Here is a 24,280-nt window from a genome sequence, read left to right as displayed (position 1 = left end):
GAGAGTTATAACATGCCTCCAAGCCCTTAGGATTTCAGCTCATCTTTTTGTCTTTACTTATCAGAAAATAATGAAGAGATCGATACTGCTACATAGTAAATGCATTGCCTATCAATTCAGGCTCACAGCAGTTAACCTGCACAGTCCCGATGATAAATTACATAGCATTCAGAGGTATGAACCTAATTATATGTTCAGCTTCACGCAAGTCAGAACAGCAGTGCCCAGGACTCCTAATACGCTGTATTCCCCTTTTTCTTCCTTTTTCTTCTTTCTTCATTTTTCCTTCCCATATCTTTACAGATAGAAGGATTGAAACGACTACCTCGGTGTTCACTTCCACCTCACCTTAGTGCCCTGTACTTGTTCCTGCAGATTTATTATAATTAAATCCCGTGTGATAGACAGAAAAAGAGAAAGATAGATATAGGTTGGTTGGTTGGTTTTTGAGCGCTCCCAAAGAACTTGCTTTTTTAAAATTATAAGCTAACTTAGCTTTAGAATCAAGGTCGGGCTGATGTGATGACATCACTGTTGTTATACAAAAAGGAAACCAGATGCAAAGGAAGAAAAGGTGTTCATCTTGCCTGCTCTACAGACATTTGAAAACAAACATTAAAAGCTTATTGGAAATTCCTGTGATTCACTGAGATTCCCTGAGAAGTCATGTATAGACGTGTATATAAATATACATTCATATTGTTTTTCTTTAAATATGACCTACATTTCCCATCATTGCATGCTTCCTAATAGCCATTAATAAGTGGTTATTTGGGACTCAGTTTTAATTTATCATTGTTTCCACTTGAGAACGAGCACCTTTCTCCTTAAATTTATAGTTTAGCTGTGGCGGCTCTTTAAATCTTAGTGAAAATGCTGCTGTGAACAGTTTCCATGCTTGATCGTTTATCTCAGAACCAAGGCTGCAGTCTCAGAGGCTGCAGATACTGACTTATGGTTCGCCTTGTTTCTTTCTTTTTTTTTTTTTTTTTTAATAAAAACTGAAAATGCTTCAAGGAGCCCCTAAAGCCTGCAGGAGAGGTGTCTGTTTCTCCCTTTTGTCTCTATGGCCTGAACTTCAGTAATCTTTTAGTTAGAAGGAGACGTTCTTGGATTACTCTGTAACACTTCCCGTTTAGGAAGTAGTAGCTCCCTAAGTAGCAGGAGATTATTTAGAGTCTTAGGTACACAAGGTGATGTTCTCTTTTCTGAGTTTATAACATGCAGCTTTAACATTTGTGGTCATATGTGATCCTTTCTTTCCGTAAAAGGCATGGAATAAATAAACCAAATTCTTACTTTCTTGGGTCATTGGAAAATCCAGCTGATTTTCTGAATTGGAACATACAGATAGTTGTTTCATGGGAAAAATGTGGCTCATTATGAAATGGTAAAATGAGGCAGTGAGATAATCAAAGTTGGGCCCTTTGATGTGATTAAAGCTTTCATTTTATGAAATTATATGATTCTTTTCACACAATCATACCAGGCTAATACCGTTAAGAATTTTTTTTGGAAAGGACTTAAAAGGAACATGAGCTTTCTTCTGAGTTGCCTTCTCTAACAGCCCAATTTCAGAGTCATTTCTCAGGGATCACCTTGTACTTCATAGATAGTCAACACATGTCTTCTACAAGCACAGTTGTTTCCTCAACTCATCATTGTTCAAGATGTGGACTTTAATTTAAGCTTCAAAAGTCCCTTCAGCCACTCGTGGAAAATTTAAATTCGAAAAACAGGACAAACCATGTGAGGAAGCCAGAAGCTACTATTTGTTATGGGTGTTAAAATGCAGCTACTGTTTGCGATTATCTAGGAAATATAACATAGGCAAGAGATTATTGGAGTTATTGTGTAAATAACACAAACTCTTACGATTTTGCAGTTAAATGCAGGAAGATTAATAATATGAAGCTATCAATTTTAATGTTAGCTTTTATGTTCCTCTATTGCATTTCTTTTGCTTATAATTCTCCAACTTGTTTTCAATTCTTTTAATATTCTTTGAACAAAACATAATTCATCAAATTGTTTTAAAAAGTGTGAATGAGAATATCAAGGCAAAGATAGAGTAAGAGACGGCTTGGTTGCCAAAAGTGATGCTTATTAGGGGTAGGCTACACCTGTAAGCTGGTTTTTCAGCAGTCAAGGCAGTAATGAAGAACAAGACAAGACCAAAAATAGTCCCTCTGAGACCTCTCCCCTGAGCCTTCACAGTGATCTCAATGTAAACATTCCGTCTGCGATTCAACATGCGTATGTGGCTGACCTACTCTGCCATGACCACAGTTCTCCACAGTTCTCAATGTTGACAATATCAACATTGTCAATGAGCGCTTGCCCCAGCAAATGCAGAATTGAGAGGGGGTACTGACAGCAGTTCAGGAAAAAATACCACAAGAGAGTGACTACAGTGTCATTATAATACTCTCCTACTTATTAAACTCTTGCAAAAAAGGCCCCGTCTTACTAAGTTTCTTCAAAGTGAAGTGATGAACTAACATCAAAGAACAATTGAGAAAAAGTACTTAGAAAGTATGTCATGGAATGGTGCCATCACGGTCTGTTCCCCGAGTGTTTTCTTCAATCTAAGAAGAGATTTTAGACTATGTGACGGATTCTAGAGGAAGCAGGTGGGCGGAGGAGGGGGTGAGCTGGTGCTTTACCCAGCTTTATCCAGAGTACAATCAAAGCACTTGCAGATTAATCATTGAAATTAGAGAAACAGATTTGGTTTTATTGAAAATTGTAAACTTCCAATTTATCTTGTTGAGGGGAAGCATAACCAGAAAACAATCAGTTGTGACTTGGAGCTATAAACATCACTATGGCAATGGTGAGGGGGGTGTGTATGTGATACATCCTCGGCTGAATTTTGAAGAGAACAGATATCTTGTTTTAGTTTTTATTTCCCTTTTTAAAACTTTTCATATTCTGTATCTTATTATTCTGGATTTTGAAAAGATATAGAAACATGCAAAAACTAGACAGAAACACATCAAGAGTTGAGTGTGAAGGAGGCAGAGAAGGCGGAGGTGGCTGAGGGTTTAGGATGCAACAGAGCCAGGACATGAAGGTGTCGCCAAGGAGTGGTGAGATGGGGAGGCACTTAGAACAAAGCCCGGGGAAAAGTTCAGGGAAAAAAGGCAAAAATTTGAAGAGGAGAGTTTCAGCTGAAGCTAGAGCAAAATCAAAAGAAAAAGAAAACAGAAACGAGGAAGAAATCATTTAAAGCTTCCAAATCATGATCTGGGGTGTCGCTCACAGAATGATGTGTTACAGAGCCTTATTATTCTTTTGGAGGAAGAGCTGGTCCTCTGGAGAACACCCCAGAAGCACTGCAGAAACCAAACAGCAAAGAATGCGAAGATTATCACATCTCTCCATTTTTAGTACTGACCTGTGTTCAGTAACTGGTATAACTCATCTGATATGATATCCTTTCCTTCTGGAATAAAATGAAAGATTCTAAATACATATATATATTTTTTTAAATATTAATGATTTAAAATTGGAGAACACGATAAAAAGAGTGAGATAATCAGATGCATTTTTTCCTCTCAGATTTTACCATGAAAAGAACAGCTTTGTTGGAAGAGTTTTTTTTTAACTACATAAAGTTCTTTTCAGTACAGTGATTCTGAGTTTCACATAGTCACATTATGTATAACGTGTGGGTAGGTGAAAACCCAAGAGAAATAAAATCAAGTCTTCCTAGTAACATTTTATTTAACTGCTTTTTAATGAATAAACCATGCATCAAGAAAGTAATTTCCTTTAAAAATTATGAGTAGCAAATACCTTTTTTATTTAAATAAATAGGATTTAATCCATTTCAAGAGTTTCTGGACACCAAGGGAAATCATGAACAGAGTAAATAGCCTGCAGAATGGAAAAAAAAATTGAAAACTATGTGGAGCAAATACCTTTTGAATGTTTGGCGTAATTTTAACTTACATGCTTTGCAGCTGTTCAATACAACACTCTGTGAAGGATGGAAAATTTCCTATTATGTTCAGTATAGCAGCCACTAGTGACATACAGCTATTGAGCTTTTAAAATATGATGAATATGGGCGGCACCTGTGGCTCAGTGGGTAGGGCGCTGGCTCCATATATGTAGGGTGGCGGGTTTGAACCTGGCCCCAGCCACCTAAAACAGCAACAACAACAACAAAAAGAAAAAGCCAAGTTTTGTGGCAGGTGCCTGTAGTCCCAGCTACTCGGGAGGCTGAGGCAAGAGAATCGCTTAAGCCCAAGAGTTGGAGGTTGCTGTGAATTGTGACGCCACAGTACTCTACCCAGGGTGATAAAGTCAGACTCTGTCTCAAAAAAAAAATATGACTGAGAAATTGAATTTTTCACTTGGTTTAATTTTTATTTATTTAAATTTAAATAGATACACTATTTTCATACTTTCTCATTAAATACAAATACAAGTCGCCTGATAAAATATCCTTTATACTTGAAGGTGCCTTTAATTTCACTCTTCTCTCCCCGACCCCTGCAAACTGTAGGGTCCTTAAGGAATCCTAAGGCTTTGTACATTTTCTGACAGAGAGCAGTGTCTCCTTCCCATTTTCCTCTCCACTTTCTCTCTCCCGTTCTCTCTCTGAATGTTTACAGACATTTACTTAAGCACGGATAAGAACAGCCTGTTCATTCCTTTCTTTTCTGGTACAATATCTATTCATGGAATACCTTGTAAAGAAAATTGCCACAACAGGTTCTGTGAGAAATGTGTACCGTATTCTGTGCTTTTGAGTTAATGGTTTAATATTCTCCTCCTGGTATGTACCAAGTGGAAAGTCACAGAGTTTGCTCACTCTGTGACCGCCTTTCCGAAATCACAGCTGCATCAGTAATTTTCATTCATTTGATTTTGCCCTTCATAGTATCAATTCGAAGAGGCTATGGAAGGTTTCTCAGTCAAGAATAACCAAAGACTTTTAAGTCTCCACGATGAAAATTCTGTTAAAAAGAGTAAATTAAATATAAGTTCTGAGCTCTTATCCCATCGAATATAAATCTCATTGGAATTTACACTTAATACACTATTAAAATGACTCCACACTGGTGACGTACTGAGGGACAGTTGACAGCTTCTACTTCTGATGGGGCATGCACATCTCTTGTACAACTAGGTTTAAAGCTCTGTTTTGCATATTTACAAGCTTGGGACATAATGAAACTTACAGCAGGGATCTAAAATTTAGTTGTGATTGAGAATCGTGAATGCTTTCTTTCCGTGGAATTTGATTAAACACTTCCATTCTTTAAATTTCTCACTTGCTTGTGAGGGTATGCATTTAAGTGAGCGTGGCAGTGAACTCTAAAATGAAATAGGGAATCGGAAATAATTTGGGGGGCCAAGTGCAGTGGCTCACACCTGTAATCCTAGCCCTCTGGGAGGCTGAGGTAGGTGGATTACTTAGTTTGAGACCAGCCTGAGCAAGAATGAGACCCCATCTCTATTAAAAGTAAAAAATATCAGCTGGGCCTGGTGGTATACAGCTGTAGTCTCAGCTACTCAGGAGGGAGGCAAGAGGATTTCTTGAGCTCAGGAGTTTGAGGTTACTGTGTGCTATGATGCCAGGGCACTCTAGCCTAGCACATTAGAAGGAGATTCTGTTGTCTCAAACTAATAATAATAATAATAATATTTGATTAAGTTGTAGCAATTAAATAGATTTTGAAGAAAAATGTGTACCAGATTTGAATGTAGACTATTTGATACTTTGGACTAAACACATTTTTTAAAGAGCATTTTGAAACATTTTTTGGTCAACTCTCCTCACTAACATTGATCTCAACAGTGAAATAAATAGGTTGCTTATATATGTCTTAACATCTGTCCATGTGTCAGGATAAAAGCACAATGATATGGAAAAGAATAGCCAAGAATTTAACACATACTTGAACTTGAAATGAGCCTATTTGAATTCAAAAAAAGGCCTCATCTTTGAATGCTGGTGATAATGAGGAGAAAGAGGAAGAAGAAGAAATTTTGATTGTGGTAGATCTGAAATTGTCTTTGTGGAGACTGTGTTACTTACTTTCAGAGTAGATCATTCAACCATAGGGGAAATTATTTTTTTGCCTCCTACGGTACCAGGTCCTTAGTAAGAACACAGGATAAATTGGTCAATCAGTGACAGTGCTGAGTCTCATGTCTGAGCTATTACCATCACCACCTAAAATAATCCTCTCTATATTTCTTTTACTATGTAGTTAAATCATCAAATCTTTATATTGTGTCATCCTTGAAACAAAACCATCCTAAGTGGCTATCCCATAGCCACATAAAGAATATTTTCTCACTTGACTCAAATTATAAATGAACAGTATGCATCAGCCCTTCTCTAATCCCACAGGAGAAAAAAATTAGGGAAAAGTGTTACAGAGTTTTATTTTTTACCTGGGAAAACAATTCTTCAAGGAATCTTTTTTCCTTTGGTGGTTGAAACATCAAGGAGAAGGTATATTGATAAATGATTTTATAATTGTGAGTTGTTAACATTTTACCTTCCAGATTTATAATTCACAGGAGGGAAGGATCCTGGTGAACTTCCGTGGACACTGATCGGTCCTGCCCATGACTGTGTGGGCAAAAATATGTCCTCAAACTCCTCTTGGCAGGCTGTTAGTTTCTGATTTATATGGACAGCGCTTCAGCAGGGGTCAAAAACAATGGTTTTTCTAGCCACCTTGAAACTTTTCTTAAGGATAAAATATAAAACATGGCAAAGGAAGTACTTAGCGTTTTCTGTGGTTGCACAGTTAGAGGAAAGGAGAATTGGGAAGGTTATAGTGACCACCAAAGGAGTTTGAGACATTGTAAGGTATAGGTAAGCCGCTAGCGACAGGTAACTAGAATATTTATATCATTCAATATATGTATTTCAACAGGTGCGATTCTGGCATCATTTGGCTGAGCATTCGTCTCTCTCGGTTTTTACAAGAACATCATTAGAAGGGAAAGTGCAAAAGCAAGGGGAAATCACTGGATTCTCTGATTCACAGTGGAGCCGAGCCAAAATCAATCTCTGTGCAAAAGCTGGGGAATCTACTCTGCCTTTCCAGGTGAGCACGTGAGGAATTCGCACAACTCAGGAGAAGGCGCTAATTTAACGCTAATCCTTTCAGGTGATAAAATGACATGCATATCCCATGAATTTATTCAACATTAATGACGCAAACGCATTCTGAGATCAAACACATGATCAGGAGTGAGTAGAGAGGTTATTTAAGTGCTGAAGGTTTATGGGTAGAAAAGTAGCAAACGTGGAGATAAAAATTGGTTTCACACTATGTAAAATGGAGTGCTAGTCTGGCATTTAATAAATGAAGAGTTACTACCTTTTGCAACAATCTGGATGGAATTGGAGACCATTTTCCTTAGTGAAGTATCTCAGGAATGGCGAAACAAATAGCACGTGTTCTCGCTATTAAATTGGAAATAACCCATGAGCACACACACACAGAGGGAAGTAAAACTCAGTGGAAATCAGGGGCATGGGAGAGGGAAGGAGAAGAATACACCAGCCTAATGGGTACAGCGAACACTATCTGGGTGATGGGCACACCTCTACCCAGGACTCAGGCATTACAAAAATGATCCATAGAACCTAAAACATTTGTACCTCCTTAATATTTTGAAGTTGAAAACAAATGAAGATGGCAGAGAGAAGAATAATTTAATAGGAATTTTGTGTTTTCTAAACGAAGATGGTGGATTATGTGAGGTGGTGAAAAAACTCTGACTTGGGCTGTACTCATGTTTTAATGACATTGCCTCATTTTCTTTTCTTTCTTTTTTTTTGCCTCATTTTCTGATGCCCTGGAACATTTAGGATTTTACCAAGCTTTGGAAATTGGAGGAGACATTATAATAGAGTAATAATGTAAAATAAATTTATGAATTAAATATAAAATTAAGATAAGCCTGGTATACAAAGGCAAATGTCTCATGTTCTCACTTGTATATGGGGGCTAAAAAGTTGATCTCACAGGGGGAGTAGAATGGTGGTTATCAGAGCCTGGGAAGGATAGTGGGAGGTGGGGGAGGTTGGTTAATATCTCAAAAAATGCAATTAGGTAGAAGGAATAAATTCTAGCATTCAATGGTGCAGTAGGGTAACTATAATTATTAAAAATAACAATTTATTGCCTGTTTAAAAATAGCTGGAAGATTTGGAATGTTCCCAGCACAAGATATAATAAATGTTTGAGTTGATCAATATCCCAGTTTCCTAGGCTGGACATGGTGGGTCATGCCTGTAATCCTAGCACTCTGGAAGGCCGAGGTGGGTGGATAACCTGAATTTAGGAGTTCGAGAACAGCCTGAGCTAGAGAAAGACCCCATATCTAAAAAAAATATTGAGGTGTTATGGCAGGTACCTGTAGTCCCAGGTACTTAGGAGGCTGAGGCAAGAGGATCTCTTGAGCCCAAGAGTTTGAGGGTGCTGTGAGCTATGATACCATAGTACTCAACCCCACGGCAACCAAGTGAGACTCTGTCTCAAAAAAAAAAAAATCCTATTTTCCTAGATTTGATCATTTTATGCATGTATCAAAATATCACAGGCCCTCTGTAAATAATATACAACTAGCACATATTAATAAAATATCATAAAAGAGTCAACTGTAGCTTATAAAATAGGTCCCTCATTTTCTGCCCTTTGGGATGTGACTGTCTTCTAGATGACATTTGAAAAGAGCAGTTTTAGAAACTAGATCAGATGATGGAATGTAGTGGAAAACAGTGGAACCAGGTGGTTTGCATTCTAAGCCCTGTTCTAGTCTTTGGTTGCCAAGGGACGAAGCAAAAACTGCCTTTGATCCTCAAATTTCCTAATCTCTGAAACCTCCAGGGTTGATAAAAGCCATACTTTAGAGGAGTCTAAATATTAAAGGGAATGTGGCTGAAAGGGTGACTGTGACTGTGAGCTCTAGAGCCTGGCTTCCAAGCCTAAGTGATCCCAGAGAAGTTACTCAAGCCCTTTGAATCTCTCCCTCTTTCTCTGCCAACTGAAGGCAGGGGATGATGGAGACTAAGGGGCCCCTGGTAAATAGCACCTCTCATCTGGTCCTCATTTCTGATCCACTTGAGGTCGACATTGACGTTAAGCAATGGAGAATAAATGTTGTGAGCAGATGCTTTCAGAATGTACAGTCATATATTTAAAATTATACTTTATCTCAGAATAAATAGTTTCACCCAGAGATCAGTTGATTCTGCTGGAGAAATACCATTTATACTCACTTTCCAGGGGAAGCGTCTCAGCAGGAGCCAGAGACAGTCTTGGGAGCCCGAAACAGGCTGACTCCCAAGAAGGGGTGTTGAATGGGAGAAGAAGAAGGTAGTCACTTTCTGAGCAGTTCCAGCTATTTTTAATTCTACCAATCAGCTAAATCTTCCTCATCTCATGGGAAAGAGTAAGGTGTGGTGTTGCTGCAGGGAACATGCTGTCCATGAAAGCAGGGAGAACAGGGAATCAACATCCATTCCTGTGATTATTCTCTACTGTATGGCATTATCGTGAGGGTTAAATAGTTTATGTATAACACACAGAAATTGGCTATTTTATTGCTTTGGTTATTAGTAGACAGTGGTGGTCTACTAGTCTAGGAATAGTAGACAATAATTGTTAGTGTTCTTCTTTTTTAAAATAGAATCTCATCTGAACCATAACTCTAGGCTCAATCTCTGAAGACTTCTTCACTAAATGAAGGTCTCCAGAGCCTCCTGATGATCAAGGATTAATTTATGGTTCCATTCCCATATCTACCGGTCAAAACACCATGAACCTAATAGCTCTTAATTGGGAAGCATTTGATGGAAAGGCCAGCCATTCAGTGTCAATCTCCATTTCATGGAGCAGAACAAGTCAATATCAGCACATCCGTTCTCATATCTCTGATTTGTATTTTAGGTAACATTGTTTTCATTAGGTTCACTTTTAGTTACAATGAAATTTACCGAAAAGATCTGTCAGAGTTTATTGTCAATTGACACATTGAGAAAAAACCAGACTGTTCTTTGTTAGGACTAGTTATCCAAAAAAGTATTAGAATTTGAAATGCATGCCTTTCTTCAACTGGAATCTCTCCTTGACTGATTACTATTATTGATGAGTTTCCGCACAGTACTGTGTCTTTTTCTTTAATATTTATTTTTTGGATATAGTTTTGGTTTTGCTTTGCTTAGCAGTGCAAATGGAGATTAACCCTTATTATCTGGGCATATTACCTAGTTTGTTGATGAGCCATTGGCCATTTTCTAATTTGGCAGCTATGGGTCTGTGAGAGTTTCTAACCCAGGCCTGCTTTGGGGCTTCCCCTCCCCTCATTCCCTCTGCTGGGGGCTCAGCAGCCTGTGTTGGGTTTTCTCTCCAGCCAGCCTTGCACCGGTCAGCTTGCTAGACCTCCTCGTGTTTAATTCACCCCAGGGAAGGTAGGAGTTTTCCTCTGTGCCTCCTCACTTGCTTAGTCCTGTTAGGAGATGGTTACACCGTGTGTTTGTTTTGGAAACTACAGAGGAATAAAAAGAAAAATAAGACAAATTCCCTCAAAGTTCACCATCAAGAAGGCCATTCCAGGTCTACAATGTCTAATCAGGAATTTGGAAAATTAAATTTGGAAAGCAATAACCTTTTGAAAAATGACTTGAGCAGAAAATCTAAGCTGACCTGAACCCATATGAGGTCTTCAGGCAGGCCGTGCAGTGATGGGTTTGATATACAGTGTTGCCTCAGATCTCCCGGAGGGTATCATGTAATAAACACCATCAGCATTGCACTAACATCAACTCAGAACTATTCAAATTTCATAGCTCCTCTGTCCTCAAAGGGTTGAGATAAGGAATTGTGGACTTGTATTAATATTCTGTTGTGAAATCAGTACAAATTCTATTCAAAATACATAAATACACAGAGATAAACATAGAAGATATTATTTAACACATCATAAGACATATTTATTATTAAATATTTCAAACTAATAGTTCAGGGAGAAATGAATACTTGTGTTCTCATACTCAAGAATTAACTGTTAAAAAATTGCTTGTAATATGAATGTTTGGTTATAAAAATGAAGCTTTTTGTCCTTTTTATATCTTTTCACCCTATTTGTGCTCTGCAGAAAAAAAAAACAACAAAAAACTAATGCTCATATTATGGTGGGGTTTTTTTGTGTGTGTGTGTGGTTTTTTGGCCAGGGCTGGGTTTGAACCCGCCACCTCTGGCATATGGGACCTGCACCCTACTCCCTGAGCCACAGGCACCGCCCCATATTATGGTGGTTTTAACCTGATTTCTCTAGGTGTATTTTAGCAGGTGTGAAAATGTACATGAGGATTCCCACTCGAATGCAGTTTCTAGTTCATTCCTTCATCAACAACAAATGGAAAAAAAGAGGATAACTCTATAACAGCCAATCTAGCTTTTAAATATTCTTGGAAACAAACTAGAATTCAAGTACAGTGGATAAAATCATTTCAGGGTGACCTGAGTCATTGCCTGGCTACCAGTTCAATGTGACTGAGCACTACACAAATTTCTAGAGTGTAATCCAAGCCCATCTAAGTATTGGAAAGAAGAAAGGCAAGGATTCTATGACCTCTCTGTTCCTGTTTAACCATGACATTCTGATTTCGTGCGGTCCTTTTGATGTCAGTTGTGGACATTATAACAGGATACAAATAGCTTTGAGTTCCTTAGGAAATACACAGCCCACATTCAGCAGGTTATTCATTCTTTTTGCTGGCAAAGAATTAGGGTTGCTATTTATTCTGTAAGAACGGCAAATGAACAACATTTCCGTATTCTTTTCCATTTCCTGTATGGGGTTTATTAGCAAAATTTAGATCAAATGGTTAATAGCATTCTTTTTGGTCTGTTTTAACTTGGCCTGCTCCTTGCCTGTTTTTTTTTTGTTTGTTTGTTTTAAATCATAGCTGTGTACATTAATGCAATCATGAGGTACAATGTGCTGGTTTTATATACAATTTGAAATACTTTCATCACACTGGTTAACAGAGCCTTCATGGCATTTTCTTAGTTATTGTGTTAAGACATTTATGTTCTACACCTAGTAAATTTCACATGTGCCCTTGTAAGATGCACCATAGGTGTGGTCCCACCAATTACTCTCCCTCCACCCATATTAATTTAATTCACAATTTCTTTTTCCACCTAACTACTATGCTCAGTTTTATTATCTAAAGATACTTTTCTTCTGAGTACTATTCATTGATTTTAAGTTGGCCTGCTTTCTCCAAGTTTCCCATTAAAAAATAATTATATCAAATTTTAGATTGCATTTTTAAAATGACCCTTTTGTGAAATTTTCCACAATGGTGGATTCCATGTTCCCTCTTTAGTAGAATCAATGATATAAATCAATAACAATTTCCTGACATTATTTGAAGATTCAGTGAAGGGGAAGATTTTTAATACAAAAGAAAAAGCTAATCTAGTCTCTTTAAAGCTGCTGTGTCCTCAGATTTCTTTATCTCGGGCTGCATGAAATCTTCTCTCTCCAGGTAGGCCTGTTCTTTCAGCACCTGCTAAGGGCCAGTTATCTCTTGATTTCATTACAGTGATGCAGTGTGGCATAATCATTAACATCCCAAGTGATATATTTTTCTTACTTGATATGTGACCTTCAACCAAAAACTTCTATTCTTGAAACTTCTGTTTTTCTTGCATTTAAAAATGAGAATGAAAATAGCACCATCTTCACAGGATTAAAACAAGCAAATATGCCTTCCCTATAAAGTTCTAAATAAACTTCGGCTGTTTGCTTTTATTAGTGACAGACCATCATTCTTAAAAAATTATTACATTCCAAAATCTCTCTCCTCCTTATTATACTATTTTCTCATAGAATTATATTTAATTTTGCTCTTGTTGTTCTTTGATAAAACAAGATATCTATGCTAGGTGAGTGTTTTTCTGTAAAATCTTCTCTAAGTTTTGCAGATGTAAAAAGTAATCACTTGACTGTGAACACTGATAAGTTTCTGGAGTTCTTGAAAACAAGAAGTACTTTGCTCTTTGAGTGAGGAATATAATTCAATAATGCAAAAACTAGCAAGATCCTTAATTATACTTTAGAAAGGAAAGCCACCTACATTTAATTTGAAATTTAAATTCTCAAATTGCCTTGGGAATCATATAAAATGTGTTTTCCACACTTCCTTCACCCATGGTTGAATTATCCTTCCCCAGGGACCTCTTTCTTACTGACTGATTACTAATTACTATTGTAGTTCTCACAGGGAACTGCTTTTGGTCACAACTCAAAACATCAGCTTAGGTAAAAAAGGCAATAAAAAATAGAGACAGCTGGGTGGTGCCTATAGCTCAACAGAGTAAGGCCTTGGGAGAGGCCCCATATGCCGGAGGTGGTGTGTTCAAACCCAGCCCTGGCCAAAAACTGCAAAAAAAAAAAAAAAAAAAAAAAAGTAGAGACAGCCAAGATGATTTTAGATGCATGAAACGGTCACCACTTATAGGTATAACACATTCTTTAGAGGAAGTTACCATTTTTTCCTTTTAAAATTTAGATGATTTTAATTATAGAAGTATAATCTTTTATTATATGGTCCTAAATTTAATTATATTGAAGTAAATAAGCAAAGGTATAGATGACCTAGTATCTTTTTATTTGCCTTTTTAAGTTGTGTTTATCTTTACATTTTTATATGAATATTTAAAAGAGCCTATTGGTTCCCTTCAGGGAAAACGCTATAAATACTCTTTAAAGACCTATCTGAAGATTCTACCTACCTGTGTAGGAGCATAGAAAAGTCCCTCAAAAGTCCCTTTTCTGCATTTTTTTCTTTGAGTAGCACAGGCCTTTAAAAATGGGGGTCAGTAACTACTTATCTAATGAGTCTAAAGAATGACGTGTCTCTTTTAATCATATTCAATGTAGGCTGTATCATAGTAATGAATAAAAAGAAAATTCTTTCAAACTGAAAGCTGTCCAAAATAAATCACATTTCTTTAATGATGTAAAACATAGTATGATGTATATTTTTAAGTTAAAATGCTTGCCTGTATTTCATCAAAATCCTTCTTAAAACCTTCGATTTGGTTTTCTGCCTCTTGTAGGAAGGATAGATTTCCTGGTTCATTGAGCTTCTATAGCGAGTAACTCTATTCATATTTTTAAAATCGTCAAAACTGTGTACATTGCATTATAAACTATCGAACATTTCCAATAAAACTATCATCTCTTCTGACCATCTTCATTTGCCAACATGGTCTATCCTTACAGATATTAGCTGCTTTGTCTTTGTGTTTGTTTTTTTTTCTTTTTATACTTCCAGTCCATTTTCTTATGGAGTAGAAATGTAAAACGTGTGTTGTCAGGGTAAATGATAGTAAAAATAATCATTTTTACCCCATAACTTGCTTTTTTACTCAGAAACACATGTTAAAGTTCTTTCCATATAATCACATAGAGGTATTTTTACTTGGTATAGTATTCCACAGTCGAAATCACTATTGATTGATTGATCCACCTTTGTTTCCTGTTATCATCAAAACCAGCACTGAAGTGTACACATTCCTGCACAGACCTTCACAGCATCTCTATGAAGATCTCTCTAGGATAAATGTGGAGAAATGACCTACATTTTTATAGTCGATCCTATTTTTTTTCAATACATAACATCTATTGCTCTCCAATTGGGCTATCCTAACTCCTGCAAATTGATCCTTTCCATCTATTCTCTGATTATTCTCTTAAAATCCTGTACTCCTATTACACCCAGCCCACGTTTTTGAACATACCATGCACTTTCTTATCTCTTTGGTTTTTCTTGGACTGTTACCTCATTTTCTTGAGGTAGACCTTTGGCAGCAATTATAATTCATGTTTAATACTACCTCTCCACCAAATCGTTTCCCTAACTCTCAGCCCCACGTTCTTGGCAGAGAGAATGGAACATCTTCCTTTGATTCTCCCAGTGTTTTTGTGTTTATATCTTTTACGGCACATATGTAATAGATTAGTTGTGGATGTATCATACTGAGTGTACAGCAGAAAATGTAAAACCGTTTCCTCGTTTATCATAAGGATCATGGTTGACACCCCATTAACAAAAGACAGATTAACAACAGAAACTCATGACAAATTTATTTATCAAGATTTTATGTGACACACGGGTCTTTAGAAATGAAGATACAAAGACCCAGGGAAATTTTTCTATTTTTATGGTTAGGTTCAGCAGAGGCTGTAGAAGTATGATTGAACAAAAAGGGTATATGATTCATAGTAATGAAATGGCAGGAAATTACCAAGCCTGTTTGCTCAAATTCTTCTTGGCCTCTCTATCTAGCATTCTTTTCTTCTGGTTACAGAGCAGGACACCTGTCACATGAGAGTTTGTGACCTACTTTGAGGCAGGTGGGTCAGATAATTTTTTTTATGGCCAGCTCTCACAAGGGCAGGAGAAAGTCCAAGAGTGAGCACTAATGTAGCATACTTGGCCGTAGTGTGTTCTAAGCCCTGACACACGAACCTGTAAGGTCCTTGAAATCAGAGATCCTCCTGAGAAAAATCAAGGTGTGCTGCCCACCTGTGTACTGGGCTGGTGGTCAGCTACACAGTTCCTTAAGACTACAGGCTTAATTCATCCTTTTGTCCTTCCCTTCCTTCCCTGCCTGCCTTCCCCCTTCCTTTTCTTCCCTTCCCTTCCTTCCTTCCCTCCCTCCTTCCTTTCCTTCTTCCGTATATGTTGTAATAACAATATAATAATTTTAGTGATTAATAAGACAGAAAACAAATTATATCAGTCATTATTCAGAGTGTTATTAAGTCATTAAGAATAACTTCAATAGATGGCTCTGAGCTATTTTGCGTATGAATATTATTAACCATTGTACGTTATTATTGAAGTGTGCTTTGCTAGTTAAGTATGCTTCTGTGCATATATACGTAATACGTATGTATTTAAATATTTTGACGTGGAAATGAATCATTGCCTCCAGCTGACCCATTACGAAGAAATTTATATCTCAATTAAATTGAGTTGTAAACTACACAGTTGATTGCCCCAAAGAGCTCATTATATTATAAATGCATATGACTCCTAATGGTTCCAATGGGAAGAGAACCCTTCACAGGTGATGAATGTTACGAGTTTTAATTGAAACAAGGTTACCTGAAATATTAAAGTTGCCTAACAAAGGAGTTATGACTTTATAAATTTGGAATTTTAATGTTCTGGTCAAAACAACTTTCTAAAATTAGATCGGAAACTAGGACAGATGGAAATGAGTTGCTCTACACAAAGAAATACGATTTAAGACATTAGTTTTAGGGTATGTTTTAATAATCTTATTCTTCTGTAATTATAGTTAATTTTAGAAGCTACTATTTTGTCGTCGAATGCTACTGTTGCTCTAGATGACATCAGTATATCCCAGGAATGTGAAATTACCTATCAATCACTTCCAGGAACCAGTATACAAAACACAGGTAAGTTTTTCTTTGTTGTTATTGTAATAGTAAGCATTGAAATTAACTTTTCTTGAAATCTAACTATAAAATAGAGCCACTGATACTTAATATAGGACATAGATTGCATCATATATCCTTTAAACTTAAAACATATATATACATACACACACACTTTTTAAAGGGTAAAAATTACATATATAAAGGACAAAAATGTATACTAAGGCTAAAAATCTCATATATCACAGTCTGGGCCTCAGGTCTCTCTCATAATAATATGGAATAGATTGTACTTCTGCAGCTGAAATTTTCACAGATTTGTAAATTATAGAAATTGGAAAAGATTGCTAATTATTTGCATTACAATTGTATTTTAAAGACTTGTCTATAAAAAGTCACTCTTGTCTATTAGTTTTACTCAGCACTGCAACTGAGCATGTAAGAACATTCATATTTCAGAATCGCCCAGGTGATCGGTAATGGTAAAGTAAAAATCATTGTGATTGAAAAAGTGAGAAATAGGCCAGATCCAATGGATCAAGGAGAGGTTATCCACCAAGGTGCTTGCAAAATTCACTGCAAAAGGGTGACTGTAACTGAATCTCTTCTGTACTGCTGGTAGCTATAATGCAAAAGAAAAAAACTAACAGAAAACAAACAACAACAACAACAAAAAAAAAAAAGAAAAAAAAAACCTATCTGAAACAACGAAAAGAGAAGTTCCTTCCTCTACTGCTAACCAAACCAGACATTGAGTGAGATACCTGAAAGAGAAACGTTTACAAGGTCCAGTTCTAACACCACCCAGAAGGGTAAGGCAGGGTAGATTTGGAGCTGAGACTCAGTGAATTTATAACTGGGACACTTCTCTAGGGCTGCATGGTCTGTAATTGGTGGAACTCCAATTTAAACCCAGGCAGCCTGCCTCCAGAACGTGCACTGCTGACCACACATGGTACAGCCTTTTATCCGTTTAAGGTCAACGTTACCAAGGAGAATGATATTTGTCAGAAATTAGGAAGAGTTGCCCTCATGATCAGTCTGAGCAATGGGAAGTTTGAGGCCAGCGATCAAGACTTCACCTTTGCAGGAGAAACAGCCCTCCTCAGTCTCCTTAGGATGACAGATGGAAACAGTGAACTCTGTCTGGAAGTTTAAGAAATGAATGTCCTCAAAAAATAACACTTAATACTTTCTCCTTAAGAAGTGAGTTGCCTTCAATTATTATAGTGTTTCTGAGGGACTTACAGTTTTATGGACCTAAATGAAAAATGAAAGGTTACTATTAGGGCAGTAGACCCACAATTGTGGTGACTTGATGTGAAATAGCAAATGAACTCCAGATCTCTGAAGTCTTATTTTGATTTTTATTCCCTGCTTTTTTTTGGAAAGCTAATTTTATACTGTGAATCTGTTTATTCATAGAAATGCTAATTCTTCATTCCATTTTTGTGAATCCTTTCATTAAAGATTCTGACTGCGGGTTGAGACAAGGTAAAGGCACAGTGAAGAAATTAGAGGAGCATTAGTCTTTTTTCCTTAATCTTCTCTGTGGCAAAAAGGTTCAAAGAAACACATAAATTTTAGATTTTAAGCTGAGCTTCTAACATTGAAGAAACTAGCGTTATCAATTTTGTCATAGAGAACTTAATTGCTTAAGAAAACTGGGGTTTCCTTAAGGAGAAAAACGCAATACCACCCTCAAGATTTCTGTTTATGAACTTAAACCCTCCTGAAAAGGAACATTGCTATTCTAGAATTTCAAATATTGAATAGTTTAATACAACCGATTCTAAGTTTTCTCACTTTCACGGTGAGAAACAGCTATTATGTAAGATTACATTAGAGGGCGACCCTGTGTCACCCTCTAACGCAATTTGATTTCTTTCTTACTCTTTCCAATGAGACTGATTATTGCCTACCTGAAAAGAGTTTACTAAGAACTGAGTTGTCAGTGCCTCTGAAATAGCATCACATTTTTAGAAGGATAAATACCATACGAAATATAAATTTTAACCACTTTTGGTAAATGAGAGAAAAAAAAGTTACTGTGTTTTTTTTTTTCCCCAAAAATTCTTGGGATGAGTAGAAGTTATAAAGTTTTGCAGAATTTTAATAGTCTTGGACACTTACGCTGTATGTTTCTATATTTACTTATAATATAAAAAAATAATTACTTGAATTGCAAACTGGGTGTACAGGTTTTCAAGAAGACCCTCTGTCTCCCCCAATCAAAACACCATACACTGACTATGGTGTTAAATTAAGTCTCTTTGGTATTTATTCATGATAACTGAAGAACTCAAATATCTGCATAGCAGGACCATATATCTCAACGAAGGGGGCAGGCTGCAGAGTGATACACTGTCATACCTGAGTTTTGCCTGGGCGTGGTGAAATTACAGCATATCAGAAAATCTCATAGTCATCAGAATGACTTTTCTAACTGAGTTTATGTTATCACTTATGACAAGCTAGACAAATATGTGTATGTTTGCATTTGAGCTGATGTTCAAAACTATTTGCACATCTTAGCTCTCAAGCCAAACTCTGCATTAGGAGGACAAACTTCTTAATACGCCACAGATTGGAAGCAGGTGGCAGAGAGCAGAGTCAGTACCCAGCTGTGTTCAAATTATTCCAACCTGGATAGATTTTTTGACATATAGACCAATAAAAACTCCACCCCCATCATTTTTGAGGACTTCTGTTTGTCTCTCTTAGATAAAAATTATTACTTCGAACAAAGCAAAGTTTCTTTAATGAAATTCACAGTTTAAATTGGTATTTAATGATATTCCATGCATTTGGCCAATTTTTCCCCCCCAAACGGTTACGTTAGTAAATAGGCACCAACCAAGAGAAGTGTGGCAGCTTCACTGTACCCTAAATTTGTTTTGGAATTTGTTGTCACAGTTCATGGTTATAAAGATAATATGTGTTTTTAAAGATAATATGTTTTTGTGAGCAAAGATTGAGTTACTGTAGGAGGGTGCACATGTTTTGGTTATGTAATTTGATTTTATACAAAGTGAGTCAAAGTTATAAGTGTGCCATTCACCCAGGCAGTGTGTGTGCACTGTACCCATTAGGTGTTAATATTTAGTTTTTTCCAAGACTGAAATAGATAACATTACATGATGCTTTCTTTAGTTCCAGCGAATAATTAGAAAATATCAAGCCATATAATATGAAAAAGAGTCTGAACAATGGCTCATGTACTGGAAATAAATGTACCTGTGGCTCAAAGGAGTAGGGCGCTGGTCCCATATACCGGAGGTGGTGGGTTCAAACCCAGCCCCGGCCCAAAACCGCAAAAATATAATAATAATAATAACATCAGTGGTACATTTTCTCACCTCCACATTGCATGAATAGGATATTTGTAACATTTTTTTTCTAGTCCATGTAATGTAGGCAAAAAAGCCAAAATTCACTTAAACAGTTTTATAAATTATAAAGATATTTTAACATTTCAAAACACCCCTCATTTTATGAACATTATTATTGGTTTCTGTCTAAAATATGTTTAGTCTGAAATGAGTATTTTTTAAAGCCTATTTTTTTTCTATTTTCTGCTTTTCTGTAGGCTCATGGGGGAAACCACATAAGTCTCTACTTAATAGCTGGATTCAATAAAGCCTTAGCCAAGGCAGGTTGAATAGCATAGGAAAAAAGAGTGGTTTGTTATTTTTCTGATTTATTTATTCAAAATGAGATGCTGGCTATATATTTTTTCCAGACCACCGTATCTGCTAAATGCAGAAATGTGTGCATTAAGCTCTGGCATTTACACAGCTGGAATGTACAATAGAGGCCGAGCCATTTTATACATATGTATTGCTATATTTTTATTTATTTACTACTAAACCAGTGATAAGTGGTTTATTCTGCATTGAGAAACACATTTTATTTCATTACATAGATGCACTGGAAGAAGGCTTGGATTTTCTATAGCTTTAATCTGCTCTATATTTTTTGAGAATATATTTGTGTGGATGTATATGTGTGTTTGCTTGGGGGGGGGCTGTTGTCTTTGAATTATGACTATGTGTTTTTCTGCCTATTTTCTAAAAAATAGTTTTGGGAATGTCTTTTCGGTGAGATTGGAAGTGTTTAAGCTTACCTATAAAATTAAAGGCTTTCTCTAATACATTTGTTTATAACCACAAATTACTTTTTAATTTAATAATATCTGGGAAAATAAATTGCTATTTTCTATGTTTTATCTTGTTTTTAGGAGGCCTGAATGCAAGGAAAAATGTCTCACAATATACCTAAATTTGCTAACTATTAGCATCTTCCTTTTTATTAAATGTATATTGGTAAATACGTTCCTTGGGTAAAAGTCTATATATATATATTTTTTCTTGATGAACTAGGTTCTCATTGTCCTTCAGTTTAAACTCTAGACACTTTTTAGCAGAAAAGCCTATTTAGGCATATGTGATTTTAAAAGACTTAAATGGGAAGTTATTTCTGCTGAAGCCTCATCATTTCTGTGACACAAAACCAAGAAGTAGGAACAAAAGTCCATTAATTCTCATTTTTGGAAGTCACTGATCACTGCTGGGAAAATAATGAAAAATATTTCTATACACAAGATCTGGTAAATAATCCATGCTATCTTGATCAATCTTTGCTGCAGGTAATTATGTTGTTACATTAAGAAAACCCAGGATAGACTCAAAAATAAGTGACTCTTCTTTCTCTGTTGAAAATTCTATCGAGAACAAAATCTCAGTACTTAATAAAAGTCTTTTTCCATGATTATGTAAGATTACATTTCAATAAGTTATATTATTAACAGTGACTATGGAGAAAGTGGATTTTTTTTTTCTATGTCATTACTTTCAGCTCAGTTGGGATATTACTTTTCAGCAAGATCATTTCACCTCTTAAAATGACAAATTAGAAGTATTCGTGCTTTTTTTGTTTTTCTTCTAAGCCTTTCTCTCTCTCTCTTTTTAAGGAACTATTGAAAGGAAGACATTTGGATGACATTCACTCTTTTCTCTCCTGGAGATTTCTCTTGTCCATTTTCTGTTTTCAGATTAGCAATAAGTGTGCTGAGTGTAAAGGAGGCATAAGGATCATTTGCTATTTAACATCAGCGTTCTAAGCAGTTTCCCTGCCTGGCAGAACTTCACCAGTGAAATTTACACTTCCTTTTTTGTTGAGATAAACCTCTCTCAAGCAGATATAGGTTTTAAAAGACCTAAAAGAGCGTGTAATAATTTATACTAGAAATAGTGTCCCACATTTCTGAAGCGCTTACTTTGTTCCTGGCTGTGTTGCAGTATCTTGATATGTTCTGATTTATAGCTAAGTAAAGTAAGGCCCAGAGAGAATGAGCCCTCCCTGTGGTCAGGGGAAAGATGGGACTGCTACCTGGATCTCAGGGCCGGTTTTCATTCTTCCAAGTGAATAAAATGTGTCAAGGTGGAAAATATAGTTAACTCTACAGTTCTACTTACACTAGTCCGACTTTATCAACAGAAGATATGTTCTAAGACCCCCAGTGGCTATCTGAAACTGTGTATATACTGAACCCTAATTATATACTTTCTTTTTTTTGTATTTGACAGGCAAGCTGTCTGCTAAGTGAATAATAGGTAGGAGGCACAGACAGGGTGAATATGGTAGACCAAGGGATGATTCCCATCTGGGCCAGGACAGGTTAAGACAGTGCAGATTTCATCATGCTTCTTGGGCTGGTGCACAACTTAAAACTTAGCAGTTGTTTATTTCCGGAATTTTCCACTCGCTATTTACAGACCGAGGTTGATCATGAAAAGCAAAACTGTGGATGAAGAGGACAAGGGGTTCAAGCTGAATGGCGACATTTCAAGGAAAGATTGGAGGAAAAAATAACTTCTGACGTCTAAGACTTCTTTATAAGTGAAAATTCAGAAATGAGGTGGTAGCTGTTATATGAAAAGAGGTCCAGAGAGTTTAAAGGCATGTTTACTGGTTTATGGGGGAGACGCCACAAAAAAGGCAGGTAGGCTTTCCAGGACAGATACCACCAAATAGCCCAGAGAGGGTGGGATCTGGTGCACAAGTGAACTATTTTAGTTCCCAGGCAGTTCCTTTTGGTAACAGTGGCAGTGGGGTCTGTGGGGACAGATCCTAGAAAGTGGAGAGATGTGGTGGTGATAATTGGAATTTTAGAATAATGAAGATATATTCATTTCTTTAGTATAAATAGTGCTAAAGACTCCGGCAGAGGAAAAACAGAGAATGTTTTGTAGTTACTGAATTAATGTCTCTCAACTCAGACTCCTGTATTTCTGTGGTCCTTACTGAGGAGTCCATAGGCTGTTACAGATATTTCAAAAAAGATGACAGATTACTACGTATTATCCATACTAAGTTTTTACAGGCCTACCATGAACCTACATTTATCTTCTTTGAGTTACATTTATACTTAAAAAGAAATACAAGCTGACAGTCTCATCAGGGTCTCCAAGGAACACCCGCAATTGTGGTTAAATTGTGAAATTGTATTATTCATGTTAATAAGAGCAGCCATGGCTCTGCTTATATTTATGAGAGGAGAGTTAATGCTCTGATGACATGGAATGGGTTGTTATCAGACAAACAATATAATTCTTAAGATAATCACATTAGCCAATACAAATGAGCAGAAAATATGCTGGTCTCTAACTCCTGAGCTCAGCAATCCACCCACCTCAGCCTCCCAGAGTGCTAGGATTACAGGTGTGAACCATCATGCCCAGCCTCAATTAACTTTTGTTTTTCTTCATGCAATCTTCAGGAGGGTCATGAAATCTAAAAGGAAAAAAAAATCCTAAACCAAGAAGTCAATTTAGTACACTATAGCTATTATCATAATCAAAATATACTTCTAGAATGTGTCTTGTGATTATATATGTTAAGATTTTATATGATTTTCTTCTAAAAACACACAGCAATGTGCCTGGAATACAATAGTGTTAAAATTATTATAATTATTTTTACTTTTTTAAATAAAAGAAGCGCATAATTTGTAAGAGCATAGGCTTTGGTACTAGTTCTCAGTTGGAACTGTGTCAATAGCAGTGAGCACTGGAAAATGATATGTGACTCTTCTTTCAACCTGATATTTCTAATATTTAAAATAGCAATACTGACTGGGTGCAGCGGCTCATGCCTATAATCTTAGCACTTTGGAAAGCTGAGGCGGGTGGATTGCTTGAGCTCAGGAGTTCAAGACCAGTCTGAGCAGTACTGTGAGACCCTGTCTGTACTAAAAGTAGAGAATCTAGCTAGGCACAGTGATAGACACCTATAGTCCCAGCTTCTTGGGAGGCTGAGGCAAGAGGATGGCTTGAGCCCAAGAGTTTGAGGTTGCTGTGAGCTGTGATGCCACTCTACCCAGGGTGACAGAGTGAGACTCTGTCTCAAAATAAGATAAAATAATACAATATTTTCTTTGATCTTGTCCTATGTTCCTGCTCCATCCATGTAAACATAAAAGAGATAAAGTCTCTTTATGGCTACATAATATTTCATGGTATACTTATAGCACAATTTGTTAATTCATTCATGGGTGCGTGGGCACTTGGGCTGCTTCTGTGACTTGGCATTTATGAATTGGGCTGCAATAAACATTCTGGTGCAAATATCTTTGTTATAGAGTGATTTTTGGTCATCTGGATATATGCCTAGTAGAACCGTGGGATGGAACAACAGGTTTACTTTTAGTTCCTAAGTGTTCTCCAAACTTCTTTCCAGAAGGAACTTATTAGCTTCCATTCCCACCAGCAGTGTAAAAGTGTTCCCTTCTCTCCACATCCACACT

At 36.7% G+C, this 24,280-nt stretch overlaps 1 protein-coding gene across 1 annotated transcript in view; it reads left to right on the top strand.

The window, feature by feature from the left end:
- Window positions 1-24,280, top strand: part of MALRD1 (MAM and LDL receptor class A domain containing 1) — a 513,794-nt gene that overhangs the window by 74,859 nt on the left and 414,655 nt on the right. Inside the window, exons 13-14 of the mRNA XM_053573250.1 lie at window positions 6,909-7,082; window positions 16,374-16,494. Of these exons, the coding sequence (XP_053429225.1) occupies window positions 6,909-7,082; window positions 16,374-16,494 (295 nt within the window). The remainder of the gene's footprint in view (window positions 1-6,908; window positions 7,083-16,373; window positions 16,495-24,280) is intronic.

The sequence above is a fragment of the Nycticebus coucang genome, chromosome 20, assembly GCF_027406575.1.
Source record: "Nycticebus coucang isolate mNycCou1 chromosome 20, mNycCou1.pri, whole genome shotgun sequence".
Classification (NCBI taxonomy): Eukaryota; Metazoa; Chordata; class Mammalia; order Primates; family Lorisidae; genus Nycticebus; species Nycticebus coucang.
The sequence above is the reverse complement of the archived record's forward strand: the minus strand, read 5'-3'. Positions and strand labels throughout refer to the sequence as shown.